At 44.9% G+C, this 23,120-nt stretch overlaps 1 protein-coding gene and 1 long non-coding RNA gene across 2 annotated transcripts in view; one reads left to right on the top strand and one right to left on the bottom strand.

Annotated features, from left to right (window-relative positions):
- The window catches only part of LOC139107807 (uncharacterized), a 199,270-nt gene that overhangs the window by 139,753 nt on the left and 36,397 nt on the right, over window positions 1-23,120 (bottom strand). Inside the window, exon 3 of the long non-coding RNA XR_011546568.1 lies at window positions 16,851-17,184. This is a non-coding gene — a long non-coding RNA (uncharacterized lncRNA). The remainder of the gene's footprint in view (window positions 1-16,850; window positions 17,185-23,120) is intronic.
- The window catches only part of LOC139107792 (dipeptidase 1), a 73,150-nt gene continuing 51,161 nt past the window's right edge, over window positions 1,132-23,120 (top strand). Inside the window, exons 1-3 of the mRNA XM_070665638.1 lie at window positions 1,132-1,388; window positions 3,563-5,796; window positions 17,909-18,062. Coding sequence (XP_070521739.1) covers window positions 5,672-5,796; window positions 17,909-18,062 — 279 coding nt within the window. The 5' untranslated portion in view covers window positions 1,132-1,388; window positions 3,563-5,671. The remainder of the gene's footprint in view (window positions 1,389-3,562; window positions 5,797-17,908; window positions 18,063-23,120) is intronic.

Here is a 23,120-nt window from a genome sequence, read left to right as displayed (position 1 = left end):
AACTTTCCTCGCGGAGAACTTCCCAGGCAATAATTCCCAGCGTGCTGTCCGACGGGAAACTTAGAATGAATTCGCATAGCCGACAAATACACTCGCGCGCCCACGGAGGGAACGAGGCGGAATAAAAACGTGCCGTAAGTTACGGATGCACTCTGCGCTCTCCCGCGTTTAATTAGACCCCCGTACCGCCGCGCCGCTCGGGACCGCGGGTAAAAGTTCTCGTTTGGCACCGACGGGTCGATATAAAATTGCGAGGTTACAGACCCATCTTCGGGAGTGGCGGTAATTTTGCCGAGGAAAGAAGACCAGCTGTAACCCGGGCGTAAAGGGCGACCACACAGTACTTTCTTTTTTCGCTACTTTACGCGAGAGAGTAAGTCCGCGCGCTGTAAAACTTGTACGCGCGCGATACAAGTTTGACGCGCTTCCTCGGAACGGACGGGCCGGAAGAATTTAATTTCAACCGGTCTCAAGTAATCCGCGAAAAGATTCACTAATTCGCCCCCGCAAAAATTCAATGAATAAATAAAGCGCTGCTGCGCCGAAGGGATAATACAAATCTCCGCTCTCGGGGTGAAATTGAAACACGCGGAGTAGCCACTTCAGGCATCCGCGCGGGCATTATCTGCTTCGGCAAGCCGTGCACGCGTGGGGATCCTGTGCGAAATCCGCTGATCTGCTGCGCGAGAAAAAGCAATGACGGTAAGTCAAGCCACCCCCGCCGCTCGGGTGATAATAGTACCGTAAGTATCCGACGCGAAACTTTGTCACGGCGGCGCGAGTTTGAGCACGCGCCGAGCTACCCGGGTTCGGTAAACCGTGTATACAATCTTTGTGACATATGTGTTGTCGGAGGACACGTATGCACCTTCGCGCCGAGTTCAGCAAAGATAGCGGAGAAAGAAGGTGGCGCGTGCTCAGCCTAAGATCGAGACGCGCGGTGTCGAAGAAGGTAGCGACGCTTCAAAAGGTACCGGCGACATCGGAGACGCGCGTCGCGGGCGCAGCGCGACGCGACGCGACGGAACGGACGGGCAGCCTCCACCGTGTAACGGGAGAAGATCGCAGAGAGACGCGGAGGCGCCTGCGCCCTCACGAGTACCGGAGTTCCTACGTGCGTTTCCATCAGTCGGGTCTTCAACTCCGGACCGCGAGCAACGGCACGACCCGCGCCGTCGTCCGCGCCGCGACGCACCCAACCCGACGGAACCACCCCTTCGACACATCGGCCGTGATTGCGCCCGATCTACCCCAATACACGGAGAAGAGAGCGGAGTAGGATCACGTACGAATTTCTGAGGGCATATCGGATCGTGCCGAAACACGTTCCTGGTATCCCGTTACACCCGCACAAGCTCGTAAACAGGATCCTGCAATCTCGCTCTCGCGTAAGGACGAAACTTCTGCCGGAAAAGCTCGGGGAAAAAGTTTTGCGCGCGCGGCCGCGAGGAGAGTCGCGTGGAGGATCTTATATCGGGAGGCACTTCTGTGACTTTTTACGAGGGGAACAGATGCACCCTGCATCCGCGCGCGGACTTTTATGAGACGTGAACCGACCCGTGGAACGGCGACCGGATTTTTTTACCGGGAGTGGATGGGTGTGAGAGAAACGCCCGCGATAAGATCTCGCCGAGAAACGCGCTCATTTAAATCGAACTCCCTTCGCTGCAGTAGCTAGCACAGGACAGATTTTGAGAAAAAGTACCGTAATACTCGCGCGCAACGTTGCAGAAGAAAATTGTGATTAATCGAGGAATAAAAGCAGTTCCGAGAAGGCCGAACAGGTGCGCGTCGGGAACGACAATCGCTCGCGATTTCACGGCGCACCGAATTTGCGTTTGACAGAAAAATCAGCCTGCCTATCTCGCGCGGAGAGTAAGTAACTTCTCTTTACGGACGCAAAAAGTTTCGTCGAAAAGCAATTCCAGTAACTTCACGGCGATTCGATACGTTGTTGAAAGAAACGATCGAAATGTCTACGGAGAAACGTGGCTGTCAGATGCATCCGTGTCGATTCGCGAGTACGCTTCGTGAGAGAGTCTACTGCTATCTACGAGATACCTTCACATCTCGCCGGTCGCTAAATTAACTTGTCACTTTCCTACGTCGCGCTAAAATATAGGTGTCCGCGTGCGCGTCTTCGAATATTAAACTCACGGCGTTGATAAAGCTTCTCTCGCGTCAATTAACGCCGTCGAACGTGTCCGGTTGTACAAATTTAAAAAAAAAAAGAGCAAAAAAGGAAAAAAAAAATTCGAATGGTGAAAACAAAAAATTTGGACCGCCGCTGCGACCTGCATTCGATACAGGAAACTTTATTGCGTTTCTCTGTGCGACATCAGTTTTTCATTATAAGCTCGAATAGACACGTCGTTTCGACAAACAATAGCGAACGCTAGATAAATATATCCGCTGTATACGCGAAATCGAAAATTATTCCGAGCTTTCTCGCTATCTGTCTCCCGTATTTTTTCTACATATTAAAAAAAAAAAAAAAGTCACTAAATTAATTACTCGACGCGCGTAGGGCTGCGATACTGGACGCTGATTTTAAGTAAACTTTCACGGTTGGTTACCTCTCGGACCTCGATACGCGTAGCGGTGGCGATATTTTATCGCTCGAAAATCTCTCGCGGGGCAAAGAGAGGCAGATGAATCGCCGCGTTAAAGAGCACATGGTACGCAAACGTATGCGGCTGCTGAAAAGACGCGGTCGTTAACGTCGTTAGCAATAATTAATCACCGGCGCGTAGATAAATGCCGTGTATCGCGGGCAGCCGCGTCTGCCGATAATTATGAACAAGCCAACTCATTAGTCGCAATCGACGTTAACGGCCCCGTTGTTGCGTCGCCCCCGCCCGGCACGTCCGGTCTTCTATAAGCTGTCGAATTACCAACCTAGTACAGCGTTAAGAAGATTACGCGTGCCCAATGTGACGGGCACAATGAGATTACATATCGAAAAGAAGGCGCGCCTGAAGATAATTACGGGGAATTATCGCCGTGACGTCTGACGTTACGATAACTCCGATACGGTAATACCCGCGGGACCAACAGCGACGAACGGATTATAGTCATCAATTATACCTCGATGCCGTGCACCGACTCGATCGCCTTTCCGTAATCCGATGCGATGCTAGCCAATCTGGTCTCTATTAATTTTGACGAGAGTAAGACATTAATGAAGGGGATAATCATATTATTGTTCGAGGGAGACCGTAAACTCTATTTTCGTTCCGTTCGGGACCACGCGGTATCAATTTCGATACGTGGCGCGTTGCGAATGTAGTTAGAAAAGTCAACCGTTAGCGTGAATATTAATTTTCAATTACGTCCCTTTTTTTATTCACCGTCGAGGCCACAATAAAAAAAATTTTTAATGCAGTTGAATCAAATTCGCAATTTTTTGAAAATAATACACGACAGTCTTATGTATTTTAAATCTTCGCAATAATTTCAATTCAACGTATTCGCTGATCTCGAGTAATCTTCGCCGAGAATTCCTCCACGCGATAATTCTTCGCAAGCCGGGCCGCGAGTTAGAAAAATCTACCTCTTACAGGTCAGCGGAAGTTAGAAAATATCCGGGCCAAATGGCAGAGCAATCCATTTCCAAGTGACATCAAAGCCGCCGGCCCCGCTGTGAGTTTCGTTCGCCGCATTTCAAGTGCGCGATTAATCGCCAAACTTAATCGAGTGCCGAATTAATCGCGACGGATTTACGGACCGCGTTGTGTAACAGTGACATTCGCCGCGCGGTTATGAAACGCCGTCGCCGATGCAGGTGATTTAAGAACGACGAGGAGGGGAAAGGGTTGAGTCTCGAAAAAGAAAAAAAAAGTAAGAGAGAGATAGAAAGGAACGCGGTGTCGTAAGAACATCGGAGGATGGATCGCGTATCAGGAAACATGCCGGAACACTGATCTCAACCGCGAGAATAAAGAAGAAGAGGTTTTTGCGCTCGGGTAGTACGACAGCTTCCTCTCGCCGATCTAATTAATCTTCGAGACCCTAACGAGCGGACCGCCTGTGGGATACTTAGCGCAACACCCCCGAGGAGATGCCGATCCTGTGAAACTCTCAGCTGCAGGTGGCACGAGCTTGCGAGCTTAGCGTACGCCACGCAAGACGACGGGAAAGACGTGCGAAGATTCGACATTCGAGATGCCGCCTTAATTAACAGAGCTTGGGCTAACTAGAACTCGATTTTCTTAAATATCCCCGTTACGGATAGCTCGATCAAAGCGTGTTGTGCGCGAGCACGGCGGGGGTCGGTGTCGACGTAAATTAAAGACCATCGACATCGATAACCTCGCTTAAGTGGTTTCAACCAGCGGCACTTTACACCGGCGAGGATCGCGGAAGGTGGGCGAACGTGTCTTCGATTACCGACCGGCTTTAGATCTCTCGAGCGCCGGCGAAGAAGTCGATAAGGGCGCTACTCGGCAAGGGGGCCTTCAATCCTTAAGGGCGGATAGAAAGACGACGACGCGAGGACGAAGGAAACCTCTGAAAGCCTGTCTCCCTGATCAAACTATCGGAGTAAATCCCCAAGGCGACTTTCGGTGCCTCGAAAGTCATCTTTGCCTTCGAAGAAATTTTCAGCGGGCAAGCTGGAAGTGAGAAAAGCACGAGAAGTACATTTTGCAAGCGATTAAGAATAGCACCGATTGAAGAAAAGCCCCGGCCGAGTAATTGATTGCTCGTTCGACCGGGCGAAGAATCAACGTGTAAATATTCGAGCGAGCGGCAGCATTAACCGGCGCGTTTTATCAAGGCGCAAGATTAATTTCGAAAGTGGACGAAATAAAGAGTTTCGAGCTGCGCCAGGAGTTGAATGAATCGGCCGAAACGCGTCGCGCCGCTGCGCTCAAAGACCGGCGACCGCATTAAAGACGGCTTGGCTTTGCGGCTTGGAGATATTAAATGGTAAAACGAGTGGCGCGCAGTCGGACAAAGAGAGCATTCCACTCGGAGGACAAGAAACCGGAAAAAGAGGAATAAGAAACGCGGAGCGTCTGCGTCGGACAGAGTGTATGGCAATGAGACCGGAAGGTTAATCTAAAAGGTCGGCGAGGACGAAGACGGGGGAGAGCCCGAAGTAGCTATCGTGACAGTGGAAAAAGTGGACCTTCGAGTCCGCTGGATGTGAGAAATTGAGGTGGGCTCGAGGATGTGTGAAGACGAATGCGCCGAAGATAAGAAGAGTCAGTTGAAGAGGAAAGCGAACGCTGATCCCTGAACTCTGTTATCCTAGCGGAAGAAGATAAGTGTTTCCACGTGTGCGGCGATAAAATCTCGTACGTTCGGCTGATCTTGTCGGTAAAAAACATTGCGGGGACTCCTCTAAATCCAGAAGAACTCGTTGTTAAGATCTTAGAATAATCTCCAAATTCGAGAAGGCTTTCAGAAGGTCGAGAAATTAAAAAAAAATAATCTCTGTTTCAAGCCGAAGGACAAGTTTGAAAATTACGATCGACTAAGAATATGGTCGCGTTAAATAATTCTTTCGTAGAAGTTAACTAGACGCGCAACTTGAGGCGAAGGATCCTGTTACATCCTGGCCATTCTACAACCCGGCTGAAGGAAGTGCTGCGGGTGAGCCGGTGGGTTAACGGTGATGGCATGAGGACATTAGTAAAGACACGTTGCGGGTCCAGCGAGGAGGAGGATGAGGATGGTGGTGGGCGTGATGGTCCTTGGTCAGCTACTGACGAGGATCTTGCTCGCGGCCCACGCAGGAGATCGCCTCGCGGCAGCTCGAAGAATTCTAAAGGACGTGCCACTGATAGATGGGTAAGTTAACCCTCGGTATTACACCAGATACGCCGATAAATCACGATACGCACACATACAGATGATTGAAATAACAATGAAACGATTAAAACATAAGTAAATTACCAATTATCATTAAAATGTTTCGTGTACGTGTTTAAAACTTATTTTAAAAATATATAATCTAAGCGAAATTATCGATATCGATAATCTTTCGTTACGATAAAATAGTAATCTGTAATATTTATATTTAATTTAATTGAAACAAAAAAAAAAGAAAAAAAAAAATTGAATTATATAAGTATATCACACAATTTTTATTTGCAATTCATATTATCATTTTAATTTATCTATAATCTCGAACTTTGCGGACGGTAGACTTGTGAATTGTGTATACTTTACGCCCGCAGCCATTTCCACTCTGTAATATTTCACGAAGCAGTTACAGGCGGAAAAATATATCCGCTGAAACTAGCTAATATAATTTGCGCTCGGGAGAAAAATGGAGAAGGGAACTCGTAAATCTGTGGGACCGCGGGTCAGGCGTCAAGAATCTCTTTCAGTTATTAATCAGTCCGAGAACAATGCGCGCTCGTTAATGACGTGCGCAAAATCAAGATATCAAAGCGTTTTGTCGCGCGCGACAAAAATCCTTGGCGCCGAGACTCAAAAACGAAATAACCGAATTCTGGCGTCCAAATGAAACAAAAGTTCTCGTGAAAACTTTCGCGATGCAATTCGCGGGAGCCGGTAGCAGAATGCCGTCTCGCCCGTTGTCGCATATCTCGCTCCCCTTTGTCACGTTGACGAGCAGGGAAAAACGCTGCGTCGAAAATTCAACGAATAACTTGAATCCCATCGTATAATCGTTAGCCCCGGTGCCGCGAGACACGAATTTACAGCCTGTGAGAACAATGTCGTCGTAACGACGCGCACGATCGACTTTGTATGGCCGGGCGTGACTCTAATTACACCGGGAATTAAACTTCAAAGGAACGGTCCGTCGTGTCCGATTTGCTACGATGCGTCGCATCCGTCCATGCTTTCATTGTCGACAATTCTATTAAGGGTATTCTATTAGTCAATCTTATTAGCGTCACGTCACTCTCAGTCATATTCGAAATACAAGGCGAATAAAATAATTCCGGATCTAAACCCGAAATAAGAGACGAGAAAAAAAAATTATAATTGAGAAATTAAATAATTAACACCTGGAATAATCGAGTTTGTCTCGTAAATCACTAAATTCAAGAAAACAAATAAGCTGAAAAGAAGCGTGCGGTTAATAAAAAAAAAATAAAATAAAATAAGATTGGACGCGAAATCCAATGGAAATTAAAAATATCCGAACAATACTGTGCAAATAGGAGTCGCCTATTGGAGTCAATACCCGGAATCGCTTCCTTATTCAAAACAAAAAAAAAAAAAACTAATTGAATCGTATACTGAGTCTGAGAAAGAGTCGCGCATTTTCGCTGAGATAATGAGAAAGTTTTGCGAGCGTCGAAAAGAAAAGACGTTAATGGAGAGAAGCGAATAAAAAAGAAACTCGAGAGAATGGGGTGGAAGATGCACCGGCAGAAGACGCGAGGAGGATAGAGTTTCCTTGAGAAAGAGAAAGACAGAGAAGGAGTGGACCGTGGAGGACGGTCCTCGGGTTTCTCGGGTTACCCCGGAGGATAGATACGAATTTCCGGTGCTCTTGCTTGCTACAAACTCGTGTGTCTCTTCCATTTTCTTCCGTTCGCACGCGCACGTATCTGTGTAAGCATGTATAACCCGTTCGGCTCTTCTCGTAAAAGTATTTGTATCGACATACTTAATGTCCCACATTTTTTTTTGCCGCACAATTGCAATAATAATTCGCAAATATCAAATTTACACATTATATATAAAGTGCTACGTAACGATAAAAAATAATAAAAAAAAAAAATCAATGTAAATCAGTTGAAAGTAGTAACTACTTTTCGCGCTGGGAAATGTTGCAAAAACCCTAACTTTAATTCCGCCCTTTGGCGGCCGATTGCACGAGCAAACTTCGAGAAACTCTGGAAAGTGGCTCTGATAAAGGACATCGAGGAAGAGGCGCGCCCAGCGATTTCCTTGACGCCGAGGGTAGCTCGTTACCGATAACGAGTGAAAGCCTCGTCGGACGTATTGTGCGCTGAATAATAGCTCGTCCCTTTCGGGCGCGGTACGAAAAAGAAGCGTATGTCGTTGGCCCGCGGGCCACGCGTCATTGGGCGAAACGAGGGCGGAAAATCGCACGCGGAATTTCCAAGCGAGAGGAGACGCTGAGTTTGCATCTCATGCAAATAAACGACCGCAGATGCGATAGGCAAATTCGGCCGATTGTACTTAAACTGCGCGATTATCTCGATTCGATTAAACGGGTTAACGTTTAAAAATCCCCGCAAATGGACGGCGCGGAATGCGGGATGCGGGATGCGGGATGCAACGGCGTGTGCCGTGCGAGAAACGTGGAGCAAGTCGGTTTTCACATCCGTTCTACATTACAAATTCGCGTCGGTTTCCGCGGAGCTTAAACTCTCAAGTGCCTGATGCATATTTTATGCACTCTCGATATGTGAGTCGTAATATTCGAATAATTTCAGTAAAAGATCAAAAGATCACCGAAGAGAAAAAGATTTTTTTTTTCTTTTTCTTTTTTCTACTAAATTCTATTAAATCCAGTGCGTACAATAAAATTACATTTATTTGATTGTTGACAGTTGATAATTAATTTAAAGCGAAATAACAGGGAATATAAAACACGGAGAACGATCGTGGTTACAAATTACAAAAACGGTACTGCACTTTTGTTATCTCCAAGAACCAGCAACACGGCTCTTAATCCCGACGGCGCCGTCAAATATATTCGGCCTGTAATTGAAACAGCTTAATGTGGCGTCATCGTATAATTAAACCGGCGACGAGTTTCCCGCATTGGAAGAAAGATTCCGCGGCTGGAGATCTCGGAAGTACCGTCGCCGTAAACCTGATAACCGCGATGGACCAGCGGGCGTAATTACTTCGTTACATCGTCGCTGTTTATTGCTTTCGTCGCTGCGCGGAAATATTTAATTACCCACCTTCGTAATTCTCTAGGGCCGAAACGTTTCGATGTTACGAGCTGAGGGACGGAGGTATGGCCAGCTTCCAGCATTGCTACCGTTGCACGCCAAAGACTTCCGAGTGTTAAAGCAAAAAAAAAAAAAATATAAAAAAACAAACCCACGAGAGCCGCGTTAGCAATTCCGATTATTCAATCCGGCCCGAAACGTTCTCGACATATTTTGGGAGAGCCCCGCGATAAAATCCAGTAATATACTAGTTATTTATTGAAATTAAATTTTCTGTGTTCTCTTTGTCGTGGCAAACAATCGCGCTCGCGCGATGGACGATATCGCATTTTCACACACACGCAGAAAATTTCGTGCCAAAATGTGATCTGTTTAATGAAAATGTTACCTTCCCCCTCCTGTTGGGTAATGCGCTAACAAAAGTGGAACGCGCATTTGTACTATAATTAGACGCGTATGCTCGCGGTAGCAGAATTGGGGTAATGTCGTTGAAATAATGAAAACGCGAACCATTTCCACTGGTCTATAACCACCGAGGAAAATTTCGCGATATCAAGCGAAATGCTTCTGTAAATTTGCTCCTAAGTTTTATTCAACGGAACGAAACGCGGAAGGTAATATGGTAAATAAATTAACGAAGGAAATATCAATACGCAAAAGAATTCTTTATAAACGATATTTTCGGTGAACAAGATACTTTTTTAAGCGTTAAAATATCTAAAATTATTTCGCACACGCACTAATTGTTTTTTACTAACGCAACTCTAGTATTTTTATCTTACAGTATTATTTTTATTCGTAATTTGTATATTTTTTTTTTTTAGAAAACGTAATAAAATGAACAAAAAAAAACGCATGAAATACTTTTTTTTTCCTCTCCAAAATCGACGTTTAGCGGAGTGATCGCGATTCCAATCGTCGCAGAAATTCGTTATCGAAACTCAGCCATGCAATATTAAATTACTATATCTCGGATGACGTCGAACTCTTTGGAAGATATGAAATTTATTGCCATTACAAATTATTTTGTATATAAGCGCAGTCTATGTTCCTCGCTTCCTTTCATCTGCCTGGTTTATACAACCTTTGTATACGAAAATAAAAATCTGAAGAGCCGCGGGACATTTCCAATTTACTTCGAATCTCTTCCGTCGTCCGATTGCAGGCGATTTCATCGAATGCAATCGAGCCATCGGGCCTGTTCTACTTTCGCGAATGTGGACTGGGGTGGGGAAAATAGGGGTGTTTTCTTTTTTGAGCTCTTATACCTGCATCGAGATAAGAAAAGAATCGAAAACAGGAGCCGTGGAATGGGAAGTTAAGAGTTAACGATACATCTCTTGAAAGACGACGATCAAGAAGACATTTATCTTCTCTCTTATGTTAGTCGTGATTTTTGTAGCTGTAGGAATCAGAGTCTGAAATTACTATTCAAAATCAACACGATACTTTTGTCGATAAAACAAATCTATCAAAAATATTTTAAAGACAGGTTTATATGAATATATATTCTTTTATGTCGTAAATAAAAAAAATATAAAAAAAATGAAAAAAAGAAAAGATATATCGAATTAAAACAAGTACTACCCGAGAAGTTCAGGTCAGGTTCGTTAATCTAAAATTCCCGCGAACGTTCTCAAACGATCTCGCTAATTTTTTGCCTCCTTTGGTTATAATTGATTTTATTAACGAGCCGCGAAGTCATCGGACTTGCGGAACTCGGATGGGAGTCCTTTCCCTGGGCAGCCGTTCGTTAACAGCACACGAACGAGCGAACGGGGATGGAAAGGAGGCCCGTGCTCAGCCTCCGTCCGATAACGATCGAAGTTCTCTTTTCTCTCGTATCCTCGTTTTAAATCCACCATTGTACCAAGTAATTCAAGAGAGGAAGAATGGAGACGAATTATTAGTACCGTCCACTGAATTCATTTGTAAAAGACGGATAAATTGTGTGGGGTAGGTCACCGTGAGATCATATTATAACGCACCGGGATGATTCTACGCTCGCTACGGGATTTTGCGATTCGATTGATAGCCGGTCGATAGCCCGTAAAAGTCGTTACCGTCGGGGCGGCGTATTCAATTCCTTGTTACATTCATTACAAAGCGATACAATAACGGGGGTCGCTACCGCGGACTCAATCAAATAATTGGATAAAAACTTAACCGGAGAGAAGATACACCGATGTCGCGCGATGGTCCTTCGACGCGTGCGGCCGAACGGAAAGAAAGTGCGCATTAATCAAAATCAGTCGACGTGATAATTAATTAAGTTTCTTCCGAGAGATGTTTCCAACCCGCAAATTTCGCACGGGACGGAAGACAGATGGCAGCGTTCATACCGAGGGCACCTCGAAATTCGGACAAAAACACGCTAGGTACTAATCCGGGATCTCATTCAGCTGGGATACCGAGTGGTAGACGGATTAACGGAGTAATTTGCAGCGCATAGGAAATGCCGAGAGAGTAAACGATAAACTGTCCGGGAGACGGATAGAGGAACGTGAAAACAGTTATGGAGAGTGAATATGAGACGAGCGACAAGAAGCGAATTAGTTTAACATTTTGGTAGAGCCCCAAAAAATTGTTTTAAATAGACAAACTTATTTGCGCGAACCTTAATTCTAATTTTGTAATTGTCGGACGAAAGATTAGAGCAAAAAAAAAAATATTCGCGCGTGTAAAAGAACAAATGCACGGAAATTTGCAAACGTACCAGACAAAGAATACTCCGAGCAAACGTGCTCGCCGGAGAAGACAAATCTTCGCGGTTACAACAATCGTTCACGGTGAACGCGGTGAGACTAATTTTCGGTGGTGCGCGCTCATCCGGGTCCACGATGTATGTGTATGCACCGAGAACTGACAGACACCAACTTCCGATGGAGTTAATGTAGCAGCAACGCGTAACTCGATTTCACGGAGTTGCTCGAACGCGTTCGATGCGGCGATCCCGGGACCTCCCGGGGACACGATTTCTATTCCCTGAAATCGGATCTGGATCTTGGATCCCGAAACGTGACTGAAAACTCTCGAATCAAGTCCGAGGACTCGCGGACGAGGAGAGAGGAGGAGAAAAGCCGGTGGGACACGTGCGCACATGACGAAAATCAGGCGACGCAAACTTTTGCGGAACAACTGTCGTGAAATTTCATTGATCCCGCTCCCGTTCACGGTTCGAATGGTAAATTGGGAAAATTTGCTTACCTCGCTTCGTTAGGATAGCCAAAGTTTGCATCTCCGCGCAAACGTCATATCGGCGGACCTTAATATTCGTAATATTCCGACCTGCATGAGTCTGATTGAAAAAGCCGGAAGAGGAGGCGGAGGGCGAGAGAGCGCGAAATGAAGCGAGTCAACGAAAAGAGCCCGAAGATGCGCGACGACTAACCTGCGCGTGAAAAATATTTTTCGTAAAAAAAAAAAAAAAACCTTGCTTGTTCTCAACCGTTAATCTGATTCTGCATGCAAACTTCGAATGCGTGCGACATAAAATGTCCAAAAACACCGAGCAATACGTTCAAAATTTTTTAATCTTCTACACCATGATGTAGCCTGTTTCTCGCGAGTTTTATGAATATATGAATACACGAGGCTGCAGCGTTCGCACACGCGGGAGTTAATAAAAAAGTTAATAACGTAATAGGGATGTAGCACGCAAATAGCGCGGGGTCGCGAAATAAATTGTCACCGTTACGGGGAATATTAAGCCTTAAAACGTTGCGAGTTAGTTTCATGAGAGTAACTTTAAAGAGGTACTAACGAAGTTTACTGGTAATCCCGCGGTTAGCACAGCGGATCAGAGCTTATGAATCAAACTGGAACGATCGAAAGCGTCGAAAGGCGGCAAAATAATCGTGAAACGAGAAAAGTATTAAGAAGGACAATATTTGCGGGGTGTTTTTTTTTTTTTCTCTCGAGCAATTTCTCTCTTTATTTCGATTAATCAATTTTTATTAACCCTTTCGACACCGAATATAACCGCGCGGCGAGAAAAATGTTGCTAGCGTTGCTTAACACATTTGGAACGTCGATTCGCTGACGTTTATTGATAGCGCAACTGTGAAATATATTTCGCAAAGCGAGCAAAGGTCAGCGCTGGCGCTTAAGTTACGGAAAAAAATTCGGTCGACGAAGAATAATTCCGATAGTACGGGGTGCGCTCAGCTGCGATTGATGCCTCCAAAAATGGGTGCGGGTGGGACAACGATTTGTCAGCGCACATAAACATATCTCGAGCGCGAAAAGCCGGAAGTTACGAGTCGCGTGCATCCGGGACTACAAAAAAAAAAAAATACTCGGAAAGCGGACGCGCTTTGATCTGCACCGAATGCACTTTTAATGGACCGCTCTAAGCGGGCCGTTCGAGTCGCGAGTGAACCGATCACGGCTAACCCGCTAAAACTCAGCCGTTCGTTCCGCAAAGGCGATGATTCTGGCCTAAAGACTTATTTGCATACCGGCTGACGTAACTGCGGCGGGCAAACGAAATGTACTCGCCATTCATATGCATATACGGAACCAGCCACCTTATCGCGCTTTGCCAATTAACCACCGGCTCGCACCGCCCGCCGCCTCTTAATCGGCGAACCCTTCCTCGCCTCGCTTTCGGCAAACGGCGAAAATTCGTCGGTAGTTTCGTGAAATCGACACCGCAGCTATCTCGGCTCTTAAACACGCATCGCCTCGCCTGAATATGTATGAAGCGATCACGAAGGAACGAAGTTTAAAGGAACGTCTTTGCAATTATTAATTACGACGTTTAAAATCGGCCGCTCGTTCGTCGGCGACTGGAAAGCGCACTTACGCGCGCGGCAAAAGCGACATGGTAATTATAAATTGCCGTTGATCATTGTTATAAATTTAATAATCATTGCCTTACGATTGAATTCGATTGAATCCCGAAATCCGGCCGGTTTGCGAATCACGAATCTTTCGCTCGCGCCTCCTCGAGCTCCCGCGTCCGCGTTTTCCTTCCTCTTTTAACTTTTGCTTGCTTTCAATCAATCAATTAACGTGGTATACATTTAACCGCTAAATGTCAAACTGTCAATACAGGGACTACGCTTTCGCCTCGCGTATTTACGTGCGCGAGATACGCCATCGGCAAACAGTCACTGTCGCGGAAAAACGATAACGGTAACTGCGAGATAAAATCGACGTAATTTCAATGAAATTGGATATGTAACTAAATTAATTTGAAAACTGTGGGGAGCACAAATTTATATTTGTGTGTAAAGAGCGGTGCGTAAAGCGCTCGCGGAAATTCGCTATTATTCCCACTTTTATCAGAACGCGGAATCGCTCGCGACTTCGCATTTTCGCAAATGCAGAAGTATTACATGTAAGCCAAAATTAATGTCGGATATATCACGCCTCTTAGGCGCGTTCCCCGTTCGTTGAATATGTATGAGGAGTTAACGGAAACGTACTTTAATAGTACGAAAATACCTTCATAATCATTACTGCACTACGTTTTCGCTGAATAACGTAATACGCGCCGCCGTAAATCGCGTGTTACTCCTCCCGGTCTATTCAGAATTCAATTAAACCTTTCGTAATTTGCAATCGTAAGGCAATAATTGTCAGATTTGCAATGATAATTTGAATCATGGACCGGCGGCACGCAATCGCGGGCGCGTAATCATCGCGCGGGGGTAAACTAATCGGTTTCGCACGTCGTAACACGCGCGCAAATCACATGACGAAGACAAGCGAGTTAAGTCAAAGTCCGGCGGCGTGAAATTTTCGCGATTTTTAAATTCTACTCCCGCGGAACGAATTGAAGATTAAAACGAGGGCCGAATTTCATCGCCAGCGGCGAATACCAACGCGCTTCTGGCCGACGGCCAAATTCCGCGGGTACTTTTATGAATTACTAAAAATTTTCTACATGTCGTTAACGACCGTGGTGGGGAGTGTTTGAGACTAAAAGGGGTGATCGTTCCGTTTTTTTTTTCTTTTTTTTCCCCGTTCCCGAGAGACGCCCCGCAATCTGGCGCGACAGAAGGTATCGCCGGATAAAGAGAACGAAACTCCGGAAAGATTAATTGCACGCGGGACGTGGAATTACACACAGCACGTGGAATTATGCTTTACCGCTTTGCCGAAGCGCGTTTTACAGATATTCCCGCCGCGCGCTTCCTCGAACGGCGGTGCGCTGAGTGTCTCGAGGCTGCGCGCGTGGCAGCCCACATGAAACAAAGGGCTTTACCGGCGTTTGGTCACACTATCCTGCATGGGCGATCCAATGGACAAAAGGACTCGGGTCTCTCTATGCACACAGGAAGTCTCATTGTATCTGTTTAGCCGAGCAGAGTACACGTGCATTCGCAGATGGCTTGCCAGCTCGCGAAGCGGCCTACTGCTAAATTTATCCCTTTCAGCACGAAATTATTCCCCCGCCACGGCGGGGGTTCTTCTCTCGGGAATGAAGAGATATCTCGGGGAGAGACACGCGCAGCACAATGCCGGCTATCCGACGTTAATTTAAAGCGAGCCCGCGACGGGCGCAAAACGCGAGTATACGCGCGGGAGCGGGGTCGGCGTGTCCGCGTGTGCCCGATAATAAAATTGTCCCGCCATAAAGCTAAGCACGCACTCAGCCGTTGTCGGGCAGAATGGCGCACGATATTTAAATCAAGTTGGACACTCGCGCGTTTGCCGGCACTCGCATATTCCGGAAACGATCGAACTATTACCCGTGCTCGGGCCGGAGGCAGCCCGGGCGCGGTACGCGAATGCTCGTTTGGTTATCTAATTCTGCTGGAAGTTAGGCACCTATCGCGCCGCATGCAAAGTGCATTTGAGAGGGTACGGTGCGGTTAGTTACAAACGTACGGCAGATCCATCGCTGATTCGAGGCAGATTTGTTGGGGTAACAATGCACGCGCGCATACAATCCCACGGCCAGCGCGCGCACCGTTCTCGTACAGTCTGCGGAAATTCCTTTACGTCGAACTATGCCGTTGTCTGCTGACTCACGATTAGAGTAAATTCCGGAAATGCAAAGAATATTTGGCGTCTCGGAGAAGTTTGTCAATTTAGAATAAACACGATTAGATATTCCTAGATCCGGCCGCTACTTTTAATCGGCAATTCGCGCAACGTGAAAAGAAACGAGAAAGATTTTTTTATTAACGCCAGCTCGAATTTCTCTCGCGCAATTGAATTACGATATCTCGGCTATTTAATGAGATCAGCTCGATTCCACATAATTCGGGATATGTTTGAAATAATCCGGGGCGAAAATTAGATTAAAATCAATTTCTACGGAGTCGATGTGTATAAATTATCAAGAAAAGATATTTAAGTATTCAGCGTTGTCGCCTAATACGCGAATGAAAATCGCACGTTCTACGAATAGAGAACGAGAAAATTGCGTTATTGCTTATGCATATGCAATTTCAATTCCAACGACGAAAGCATCAGAACGCGTGAACCATGTACATTAACAAAAATGTGAGTATAGTAATGCCCGAGCATATGTAAAGTATGTAAAATACAGAGATTCACTGTTACATAAATAAATATGAAAAGCGAACAAAAAATTGTAGTAAAAAAATATTATATTTAATTATAATTTCTTTTAAAAATGCGTGTATTCTTAATAAACGAAATAATCAGAAATTTTTATAATATCAACTGGAATTATCAATTCTAACATTAAATTTATTAAATTTTAAAATAGCTACGGTCATAATTTTATTATTATTTGTAGTCCATCAAAATAATGTGTTTATATTTTAATATTGTATTAACCCATATATTGATATACAATACATTGATAATTCATATTTAAGTTACAATTAATATATGAATAATAACATAAATTGTATGATTACGAATCTGGGTTAATCATCGCTTTTTACTCGACTTAATTTTCCATATCCATCGCTTGCGAATATTCCGATTCAGATATAATACATGATACGTGATACGTAGCACGAAAATTCGGGCATTACTCTACAGGTAATAAATGAATTCACTTACCCCAGCAAAATTCCTCGCAAATTCATCGGCGCATCCAGCTGCATCAGTTAATTCGCCAGCTTCCGTATCCAAAGTTGATGATCGAAGACAGCTTAACGACACTTCTCGAATTATTATATTTTTTAAAATTTGACGCGAAAGAAATTTTCAACACTCGCGAATTCGGATATGCTCTGCTTTTAACACTCCCGATTTTTGTCATTCGCGATTTTGGATATGCTCTGCTTTCAACACTCCCGATTTTCGAATCATACGATGTCCCACTTGTGACACTCATTCATTTTTCTTCTTCGGTGCAACCGTCCTTTTCGGTACAGCTTCCTCGCGACAGCATCTAATTAACACACAACAACGACAATATTACATATACATTAAATACGAATAAATTATATTTTAAAATAAAACATTTGAACGAAAATGTAGTATTCGACACGTGAAAACGAATTAAATTCATATCTTATCTCGCCGAAAATGCAAGCACATTCTTGTTTCCGTGAGGCATCCTCCGTAACTTCGGGGAAAATAAGTTTGACACAGCTACCGAGTCCACCTCAAGTTGGACATCAGATAACGCTGTTATAACGGGCAAACTTTGGCTATCTAGAGTTTCTTCGGCTACATTGTAGAACGAAATTACAGGACATCGAATATTCTTGTTTGAAGTATGATTAACACCGAGAGCAATTAAGCTTAAGCTGCGAGCGCGAACAAAAGGCGAGAAATGAAATGAATGCGTCTTGCACAAGTTGCTGAAAACTTCCGACAGGGCGGCTTGAAATATTCTGTCAATGTCCGAGGTTCAAGTTTTTAACCGTTCTCTTGAGAAGTGGCGCTTTGTCTTTTTCGGAAAGCCGCGAATGAGTTGGCGTCGAGCGACTTTATTGAAGAAGTGGTTGAAATATATTCCGCGTCACAAGCGCGAAGAATGCGTTGTATTTCGGTCGGAATAAATTCATCCAACTATTTTATAGAGGCGTGTTGAGCTCGGGAAAGTTTAAAGGGACAAGTCGCGGCGTGACCCGTATACACATATCGATCGATTTTTGTTTCCTTTCCAGGCACAACGACCTACCCTGGAACATACGGAAGTTTTTGAAGAACCAGCTGCGGGAGTTCAGGTTTGATGACCTGAGTGGCGTTCATCCCTGGTCGCGGAGCGCCTGGAGCCACACGGATCTCAAGAGATTGAGGCAAGGCATGGTTGCAGCACAGGTGAGTTTAATAATAACGGCGTTACAAGAGTCCGTCAAAGTTACCGCAGAAGTTCGACCCGATTGCGCGACTGATTGAATTGAACGGAAAATCTTTTGTTGAACGTGCGACCACACTACAATTAATTGCTGTCAATATTTATGTAACGCTCGAACAGGTCAACATTTATGTGGCGTTCAAATAGATCAATTTTTGTAGAAGCGAAAGATTATAGTTTAATTTTCCAAAAGATACTTCATGAAAATGAATAGGAATAAAATTCGTAAGAAGATTATTGGAAAACTGCTTGCTAAACGTGATTTCTTGTATAATGCTCTGCTCGATCAGGTTTTCATTGCTTTAATTATACATGCATTAGATTCATGAATGTTTCTGTTGTTTTTTAATATTGTGACTTTATACTTAAAATTTTGCATAAAATTCATAAATAGAATATTTAATGTTAATAATTGAAAATGCGTATTATAGTCTCATGGGAGATATTCAAATTAAAAAAAAATAAAATAAAATAAAAAAAGAGAGGGATAACGCTGTTGCGGATTAATCTAAATTTCTCTCTCGGTTTTCGAAAACAGACCTGGCAATTAGTCGAGCTTAGCATGCGATTTTCGCCAACTTCGTCGCAGCTCGCGAGTGAAAATTAAATCCACGCGAATGAGGGAATCGCATGTCGCCTTGAAGCCACAGTACCACCAAATTGCAATTAAATGTTCGCACGTAGAACTCGACCTGCAGAGTCATCGACAATTATAACTAATTTAAAGTCGCGTTAATCCAGTCTGATTTAAATTCAAACGGTTGCCGACTCGCAGAATCGCATGCAGCTCGCCGTTCACCGATATCGCTACGAAATGCGCGCCGTATCCTGAAGCCTTGTTTTGTTCGTGGCAAGCAGGGATTATTAATTTATAGCGTGCCGTGTACGTAGCTCGACGATAAATCAAACAGCAGCGGTGCCGCGCCTAATAGCAATTAATCGATTTTACGAAGATTTCACGCCTATACGTTTAAACGCGAGTGCGCAGCGCTCGCGTCCCGACGCGCTAATTCGCGCGAATGTCACTAATTTATCCCGTCGCAACAAATGAAACCCGCGCCGTGCTTTTTCTCGCGATGGGGAACACGCGTCGGGAAACGTGAGTCTCGACGGGTGGGGGGAAAAAACAGTATATCGAGTGCATTACAGTAATAGAAAAAAATAATTGTCTGCCGCGGTATATCGTGCGGAACAACCTCGCGTGAGGGAAATTTGCCGACTAACGCGGACACCCGGAATTATCCGGCAGACCCGATCTTCCGTGAACCGTGAATTTAACGAATATAAATTTGATCTTTCCGATCGCGCAGTTAAAGCTTTCGCGCGCGACGCGCTTCCGCCGGGTCGATCGTTAATAACGGGGATTAATCTAAAATCGCAATTAAGATCTGACCGTAAAAAATCGCCTCTCGGTTCAATTAACGGCGGAAACGGCTCTTTAACGACCCGAGGAAAATCGAGGCGAACTTGGGCAATTAATTTTCTTCGGTTGCCCGCCGTGCTTCACGTGCCGCCGAAAATTTACCACGACACGATCGGTTTCCACCACCTCCTCCCCCCCTCTCTCGCCCACGACCCCCGAAATACCTTCGATTAATCCCGCGAAAATCCCTTTCCGAGCGACTCGGTATCGTATCGAATAAACTTCGGCATAGCGCGCGAAACTTTGCGCGAAGTCGGAGAATCTCTACCGAGCATTGACTCCCAGCCACATCCGAGGTGGTCTAAAGTATTTGTTAGAAATAGATTAAAGATATATAGAGGAGTTAAAGTAGAACAGGAATTTTCTAGCGGCGTATATTTAAAGGTAATTTTTCTAGGAAGAAATTCCCTTAGAAAAGAAACTCGAAAATATGCGGACAATCGAACGCGCAAAAAACGTAATCTATCGATTGGAATGAAGCATCGCTTGAGAATTAAAACGCGCCCCGAATAATTCGAATACTCGAGACCGATTGATGTTGCATCGCTTACACGTATTTTCTACAGCTTCGAATGTTCTCATTATCAAAAATTATTTCCCTTTGTGCGTCGCAAGCTTATTGCATTTAAAGTAGCTTTCAAAGGGGAGCAAAGGCTGCGTGGAGAAATTTATTTACGGTACTTGAAGCACTCGCACCGTGAACGTGCCTCTGAAGATGCGAAGTGCATAGTTGAGAGTTAACGTAGAAGAATAAGATAAAGACGCGTAAAGTCGCGCGCAAACTAGTCTGATGAAAAGTTTCCGAATGCGAATATTTCTCGAGGGGAGTATCGATATCGTTTGAACGTAGAATTTAACGCGTTGCGCATACGGGATGGTTATATCAACCCACGATCCATTCAAACAAGGATCTTGGCTCGTGTTAAATAAACGATGATATTCACAATCAGCGACATGAGATAATAGCGAGGTATACCGGTCATATACTACATGGCACAGCGCGCAAATCCATTTAAGAGCCCAATATCGAGCGGAGAACGAAGCGTGGCTCGCATACACGGCGCGTATATCGCGCTATACATTCTTAAATGCATCGAATCTCGGATTAAATCGGAGGGAGGATTAGAGGATTTCGGTCCCGCGAATGCCGATATTCATTTTCGAGGTGCCGCACGCGCGTTTCTCGCCCTACCGTTTCCTTTCTGAATAAATCCGCGCTTTTTCAAACGGCGCGTTCCAGGCAGTGATCCAAAACGGCGATGCGCACACGTGTGAGGACGCGTTGAAACGCATCACGTATTAACGAGATCGTTACTCGCACTGGAGATAGGTGAATAATAGATCGCGCGAGATTACACCGATGTGAAACTTTCAGTTGCAATGGAACTTGCAGTCGAGCAGACGTGGCGGGATGCAGAGATCGACGTCGCGTCGGATGAAAGAGTAATGTCGAAGATCGCCCGAATGCATTCTCGCGTTGCGTCGCGTCGCGAGGGAAATTTCTCGCGCGGTCTTTGTAAACGCCGTTGTTCTCATTAGCAGACAGCCAAAGGGTGATCCCAGCTATTAGGCGACCCCATTTTCAACTCGTTTATGGCGAACGAGACGGTTGCGATCTAAAAAGTCCAGGCGCAGAATAAGGCATCCTTGCAGAGGCTCAAGGTCTTAGGCGCTCACCTTAATGCTAAGATATCCGCTTACCCTGCAGCGAAGCGGGGAAAGAAGCCAAACGAGCATCCACCGAGCGTAACGAGAAGACGTGTAAACGCGCGCCATTTACCGTTGCAACGTAATGAAATCATTAATGTTATTAAATGGAATATTAATTCGACGCATAATGAGTGGAGATGCTAGTAAAGCGCGCCGTGTTTATCACGCGCGCGGTAACGTACAGTAGCGCGCTGCGAGTAATTTTTCATAATTAATGCCAATCTGCGATCGCGAGGCTTGCGAGACGCGGCGGTAATAATGAGAAAAAAATTATGAGGATTACGGCTCGACGTGCAACAATGCTTAAATAATTACACCGAAACTTTTTTCGTAGATATCATATTTTTACGCGGAACAATTAATAACGCTATTAAAATCGGAATTTGGATAATGCGAGAATTTCGTAATTACATTACACAGAAGGCGCGCAGCGCGAGATATCGCATAGAACGTCATTAATAATAATGATAGAAGCATCACTGTCTCGTCCGATCGGATTTATATTTTGGCTCTTGCCAAAATTTATTCATTTAAATTTTATCAATAACACAAATGTTTAATATAACCATCCCGAAAAGATTTTCCATTGAAACCGACGGTATTAAAAAGGGGAAACTTCGCGGCGATCGTAGACGCCTGCATCTCAGATTATGTTCCAACCTCGACAGGATCCCTTAAGGTATCCAACCTGCCAACGTCAGGACGAAAGGGATAACCACTCGGTTATGTCCATTGGGACGAACGCGCGTACACATTCATGTAACATGTACATAACGCGTATACGCCGAGTGTATACGGCAGCCAAACCGAGGCCTGCCTCGATCTATCACTGTCCTAGTTAATTCAGACGGGCTGGCGGTATCCACAACGGAAGGTTACTCGCCATTGATCGCGCGCCGCCGACTTATGTATATAAAATCGTACATGACCGTGCATCGACGAGATTTTTGCATCCCTAGCCATCGCTTTTTCGGACAAAACGCGCGACGTAACAGAGCGCAGATATCGATTTTGAGGTCGCGAAGTTAAAATCTTACTGTTAAACGACGCACGAGGTCTGTCGCTTCCTGCAACGGCATTTTTCCAGCATTTGTCAAGAGGGATCTTGTTATTTGAAGAGACCGTTTCTACTACGGGAAGAGGAATCAAAATACCTCGCTGTATCATCACGCACAGTACACCAGCGCGGTCGCAGAATCCAAAGAATACGTGTGACAAATACTTTCGTTTGAACCCTCCGGCTGTCTATCTCGAGAAACCTTCGGCACTTCCGGCACATCGCAAATCGCGAAAGTGCATTCCAACTTGAGATGAATCGGGGCTCCCCGATTTATCGCGTCGGTGGATTCTCGGTGGGAATTTGCGTTACACTTTCGGCGACTTCGTCGTGAGGGAAGCAATTCGTACGGACGGCAGGAAATTTAAGTCTCGCGTGGTTGTTTCGGAATTTTAAGGTACGACGACAGAGACCGGTGGAAGATGGAACACCAACGGCGAAACACAAATTCCATCTTCTCTCTTATTTTATTTTTTTTTTTTTTTTTTAATACATATATAAAACTGGGACCAAATTGAATTTCCATTATTGTCGATCTCTCATTATATATATTTTCACATTCAATAACTGAACGAATGGCAATAAAAATGCAATTGTCTCCTGCGTGTATCGATTGAATATTCGAAACATTTTAATAGTCAATTTTTGCTTCAATTTTTGTCAGTACCATTATCTTCGAAAAGCGTGACAGGACGACTGTTCGAACGAGCAGCTCACGCGTCGAGTGTTTGAATATTCAAACTATTATTATTAAAATGCAAGCGCTTTTTTTTATCATTTAAATCTTTCGCGAATCCCTACAAATGGCGAATCGATAATTCCTCGGAAGTT

The sequence above is a fragment of the Cardiocondyla obscurior genome, linkage group LG13, assembly GCF_019399895.1.
Source record: "Cardiocondyla obscurior isolate alpha-2009 linkage group LG13, Cobs3.1, whole genome shotgun sequence".
NCBI lineage: Eukaryota > Metazoa > Arthropoda > Insecta > Hymenoptera > Formicidae > Cardiocondyla > Cardiocondyla obscurior.
The sequence above is the reverse complement of the archived record's forward strand: the minus strand, read 5'-3'. Positions and strand labels throughout refer to the sequence as shown.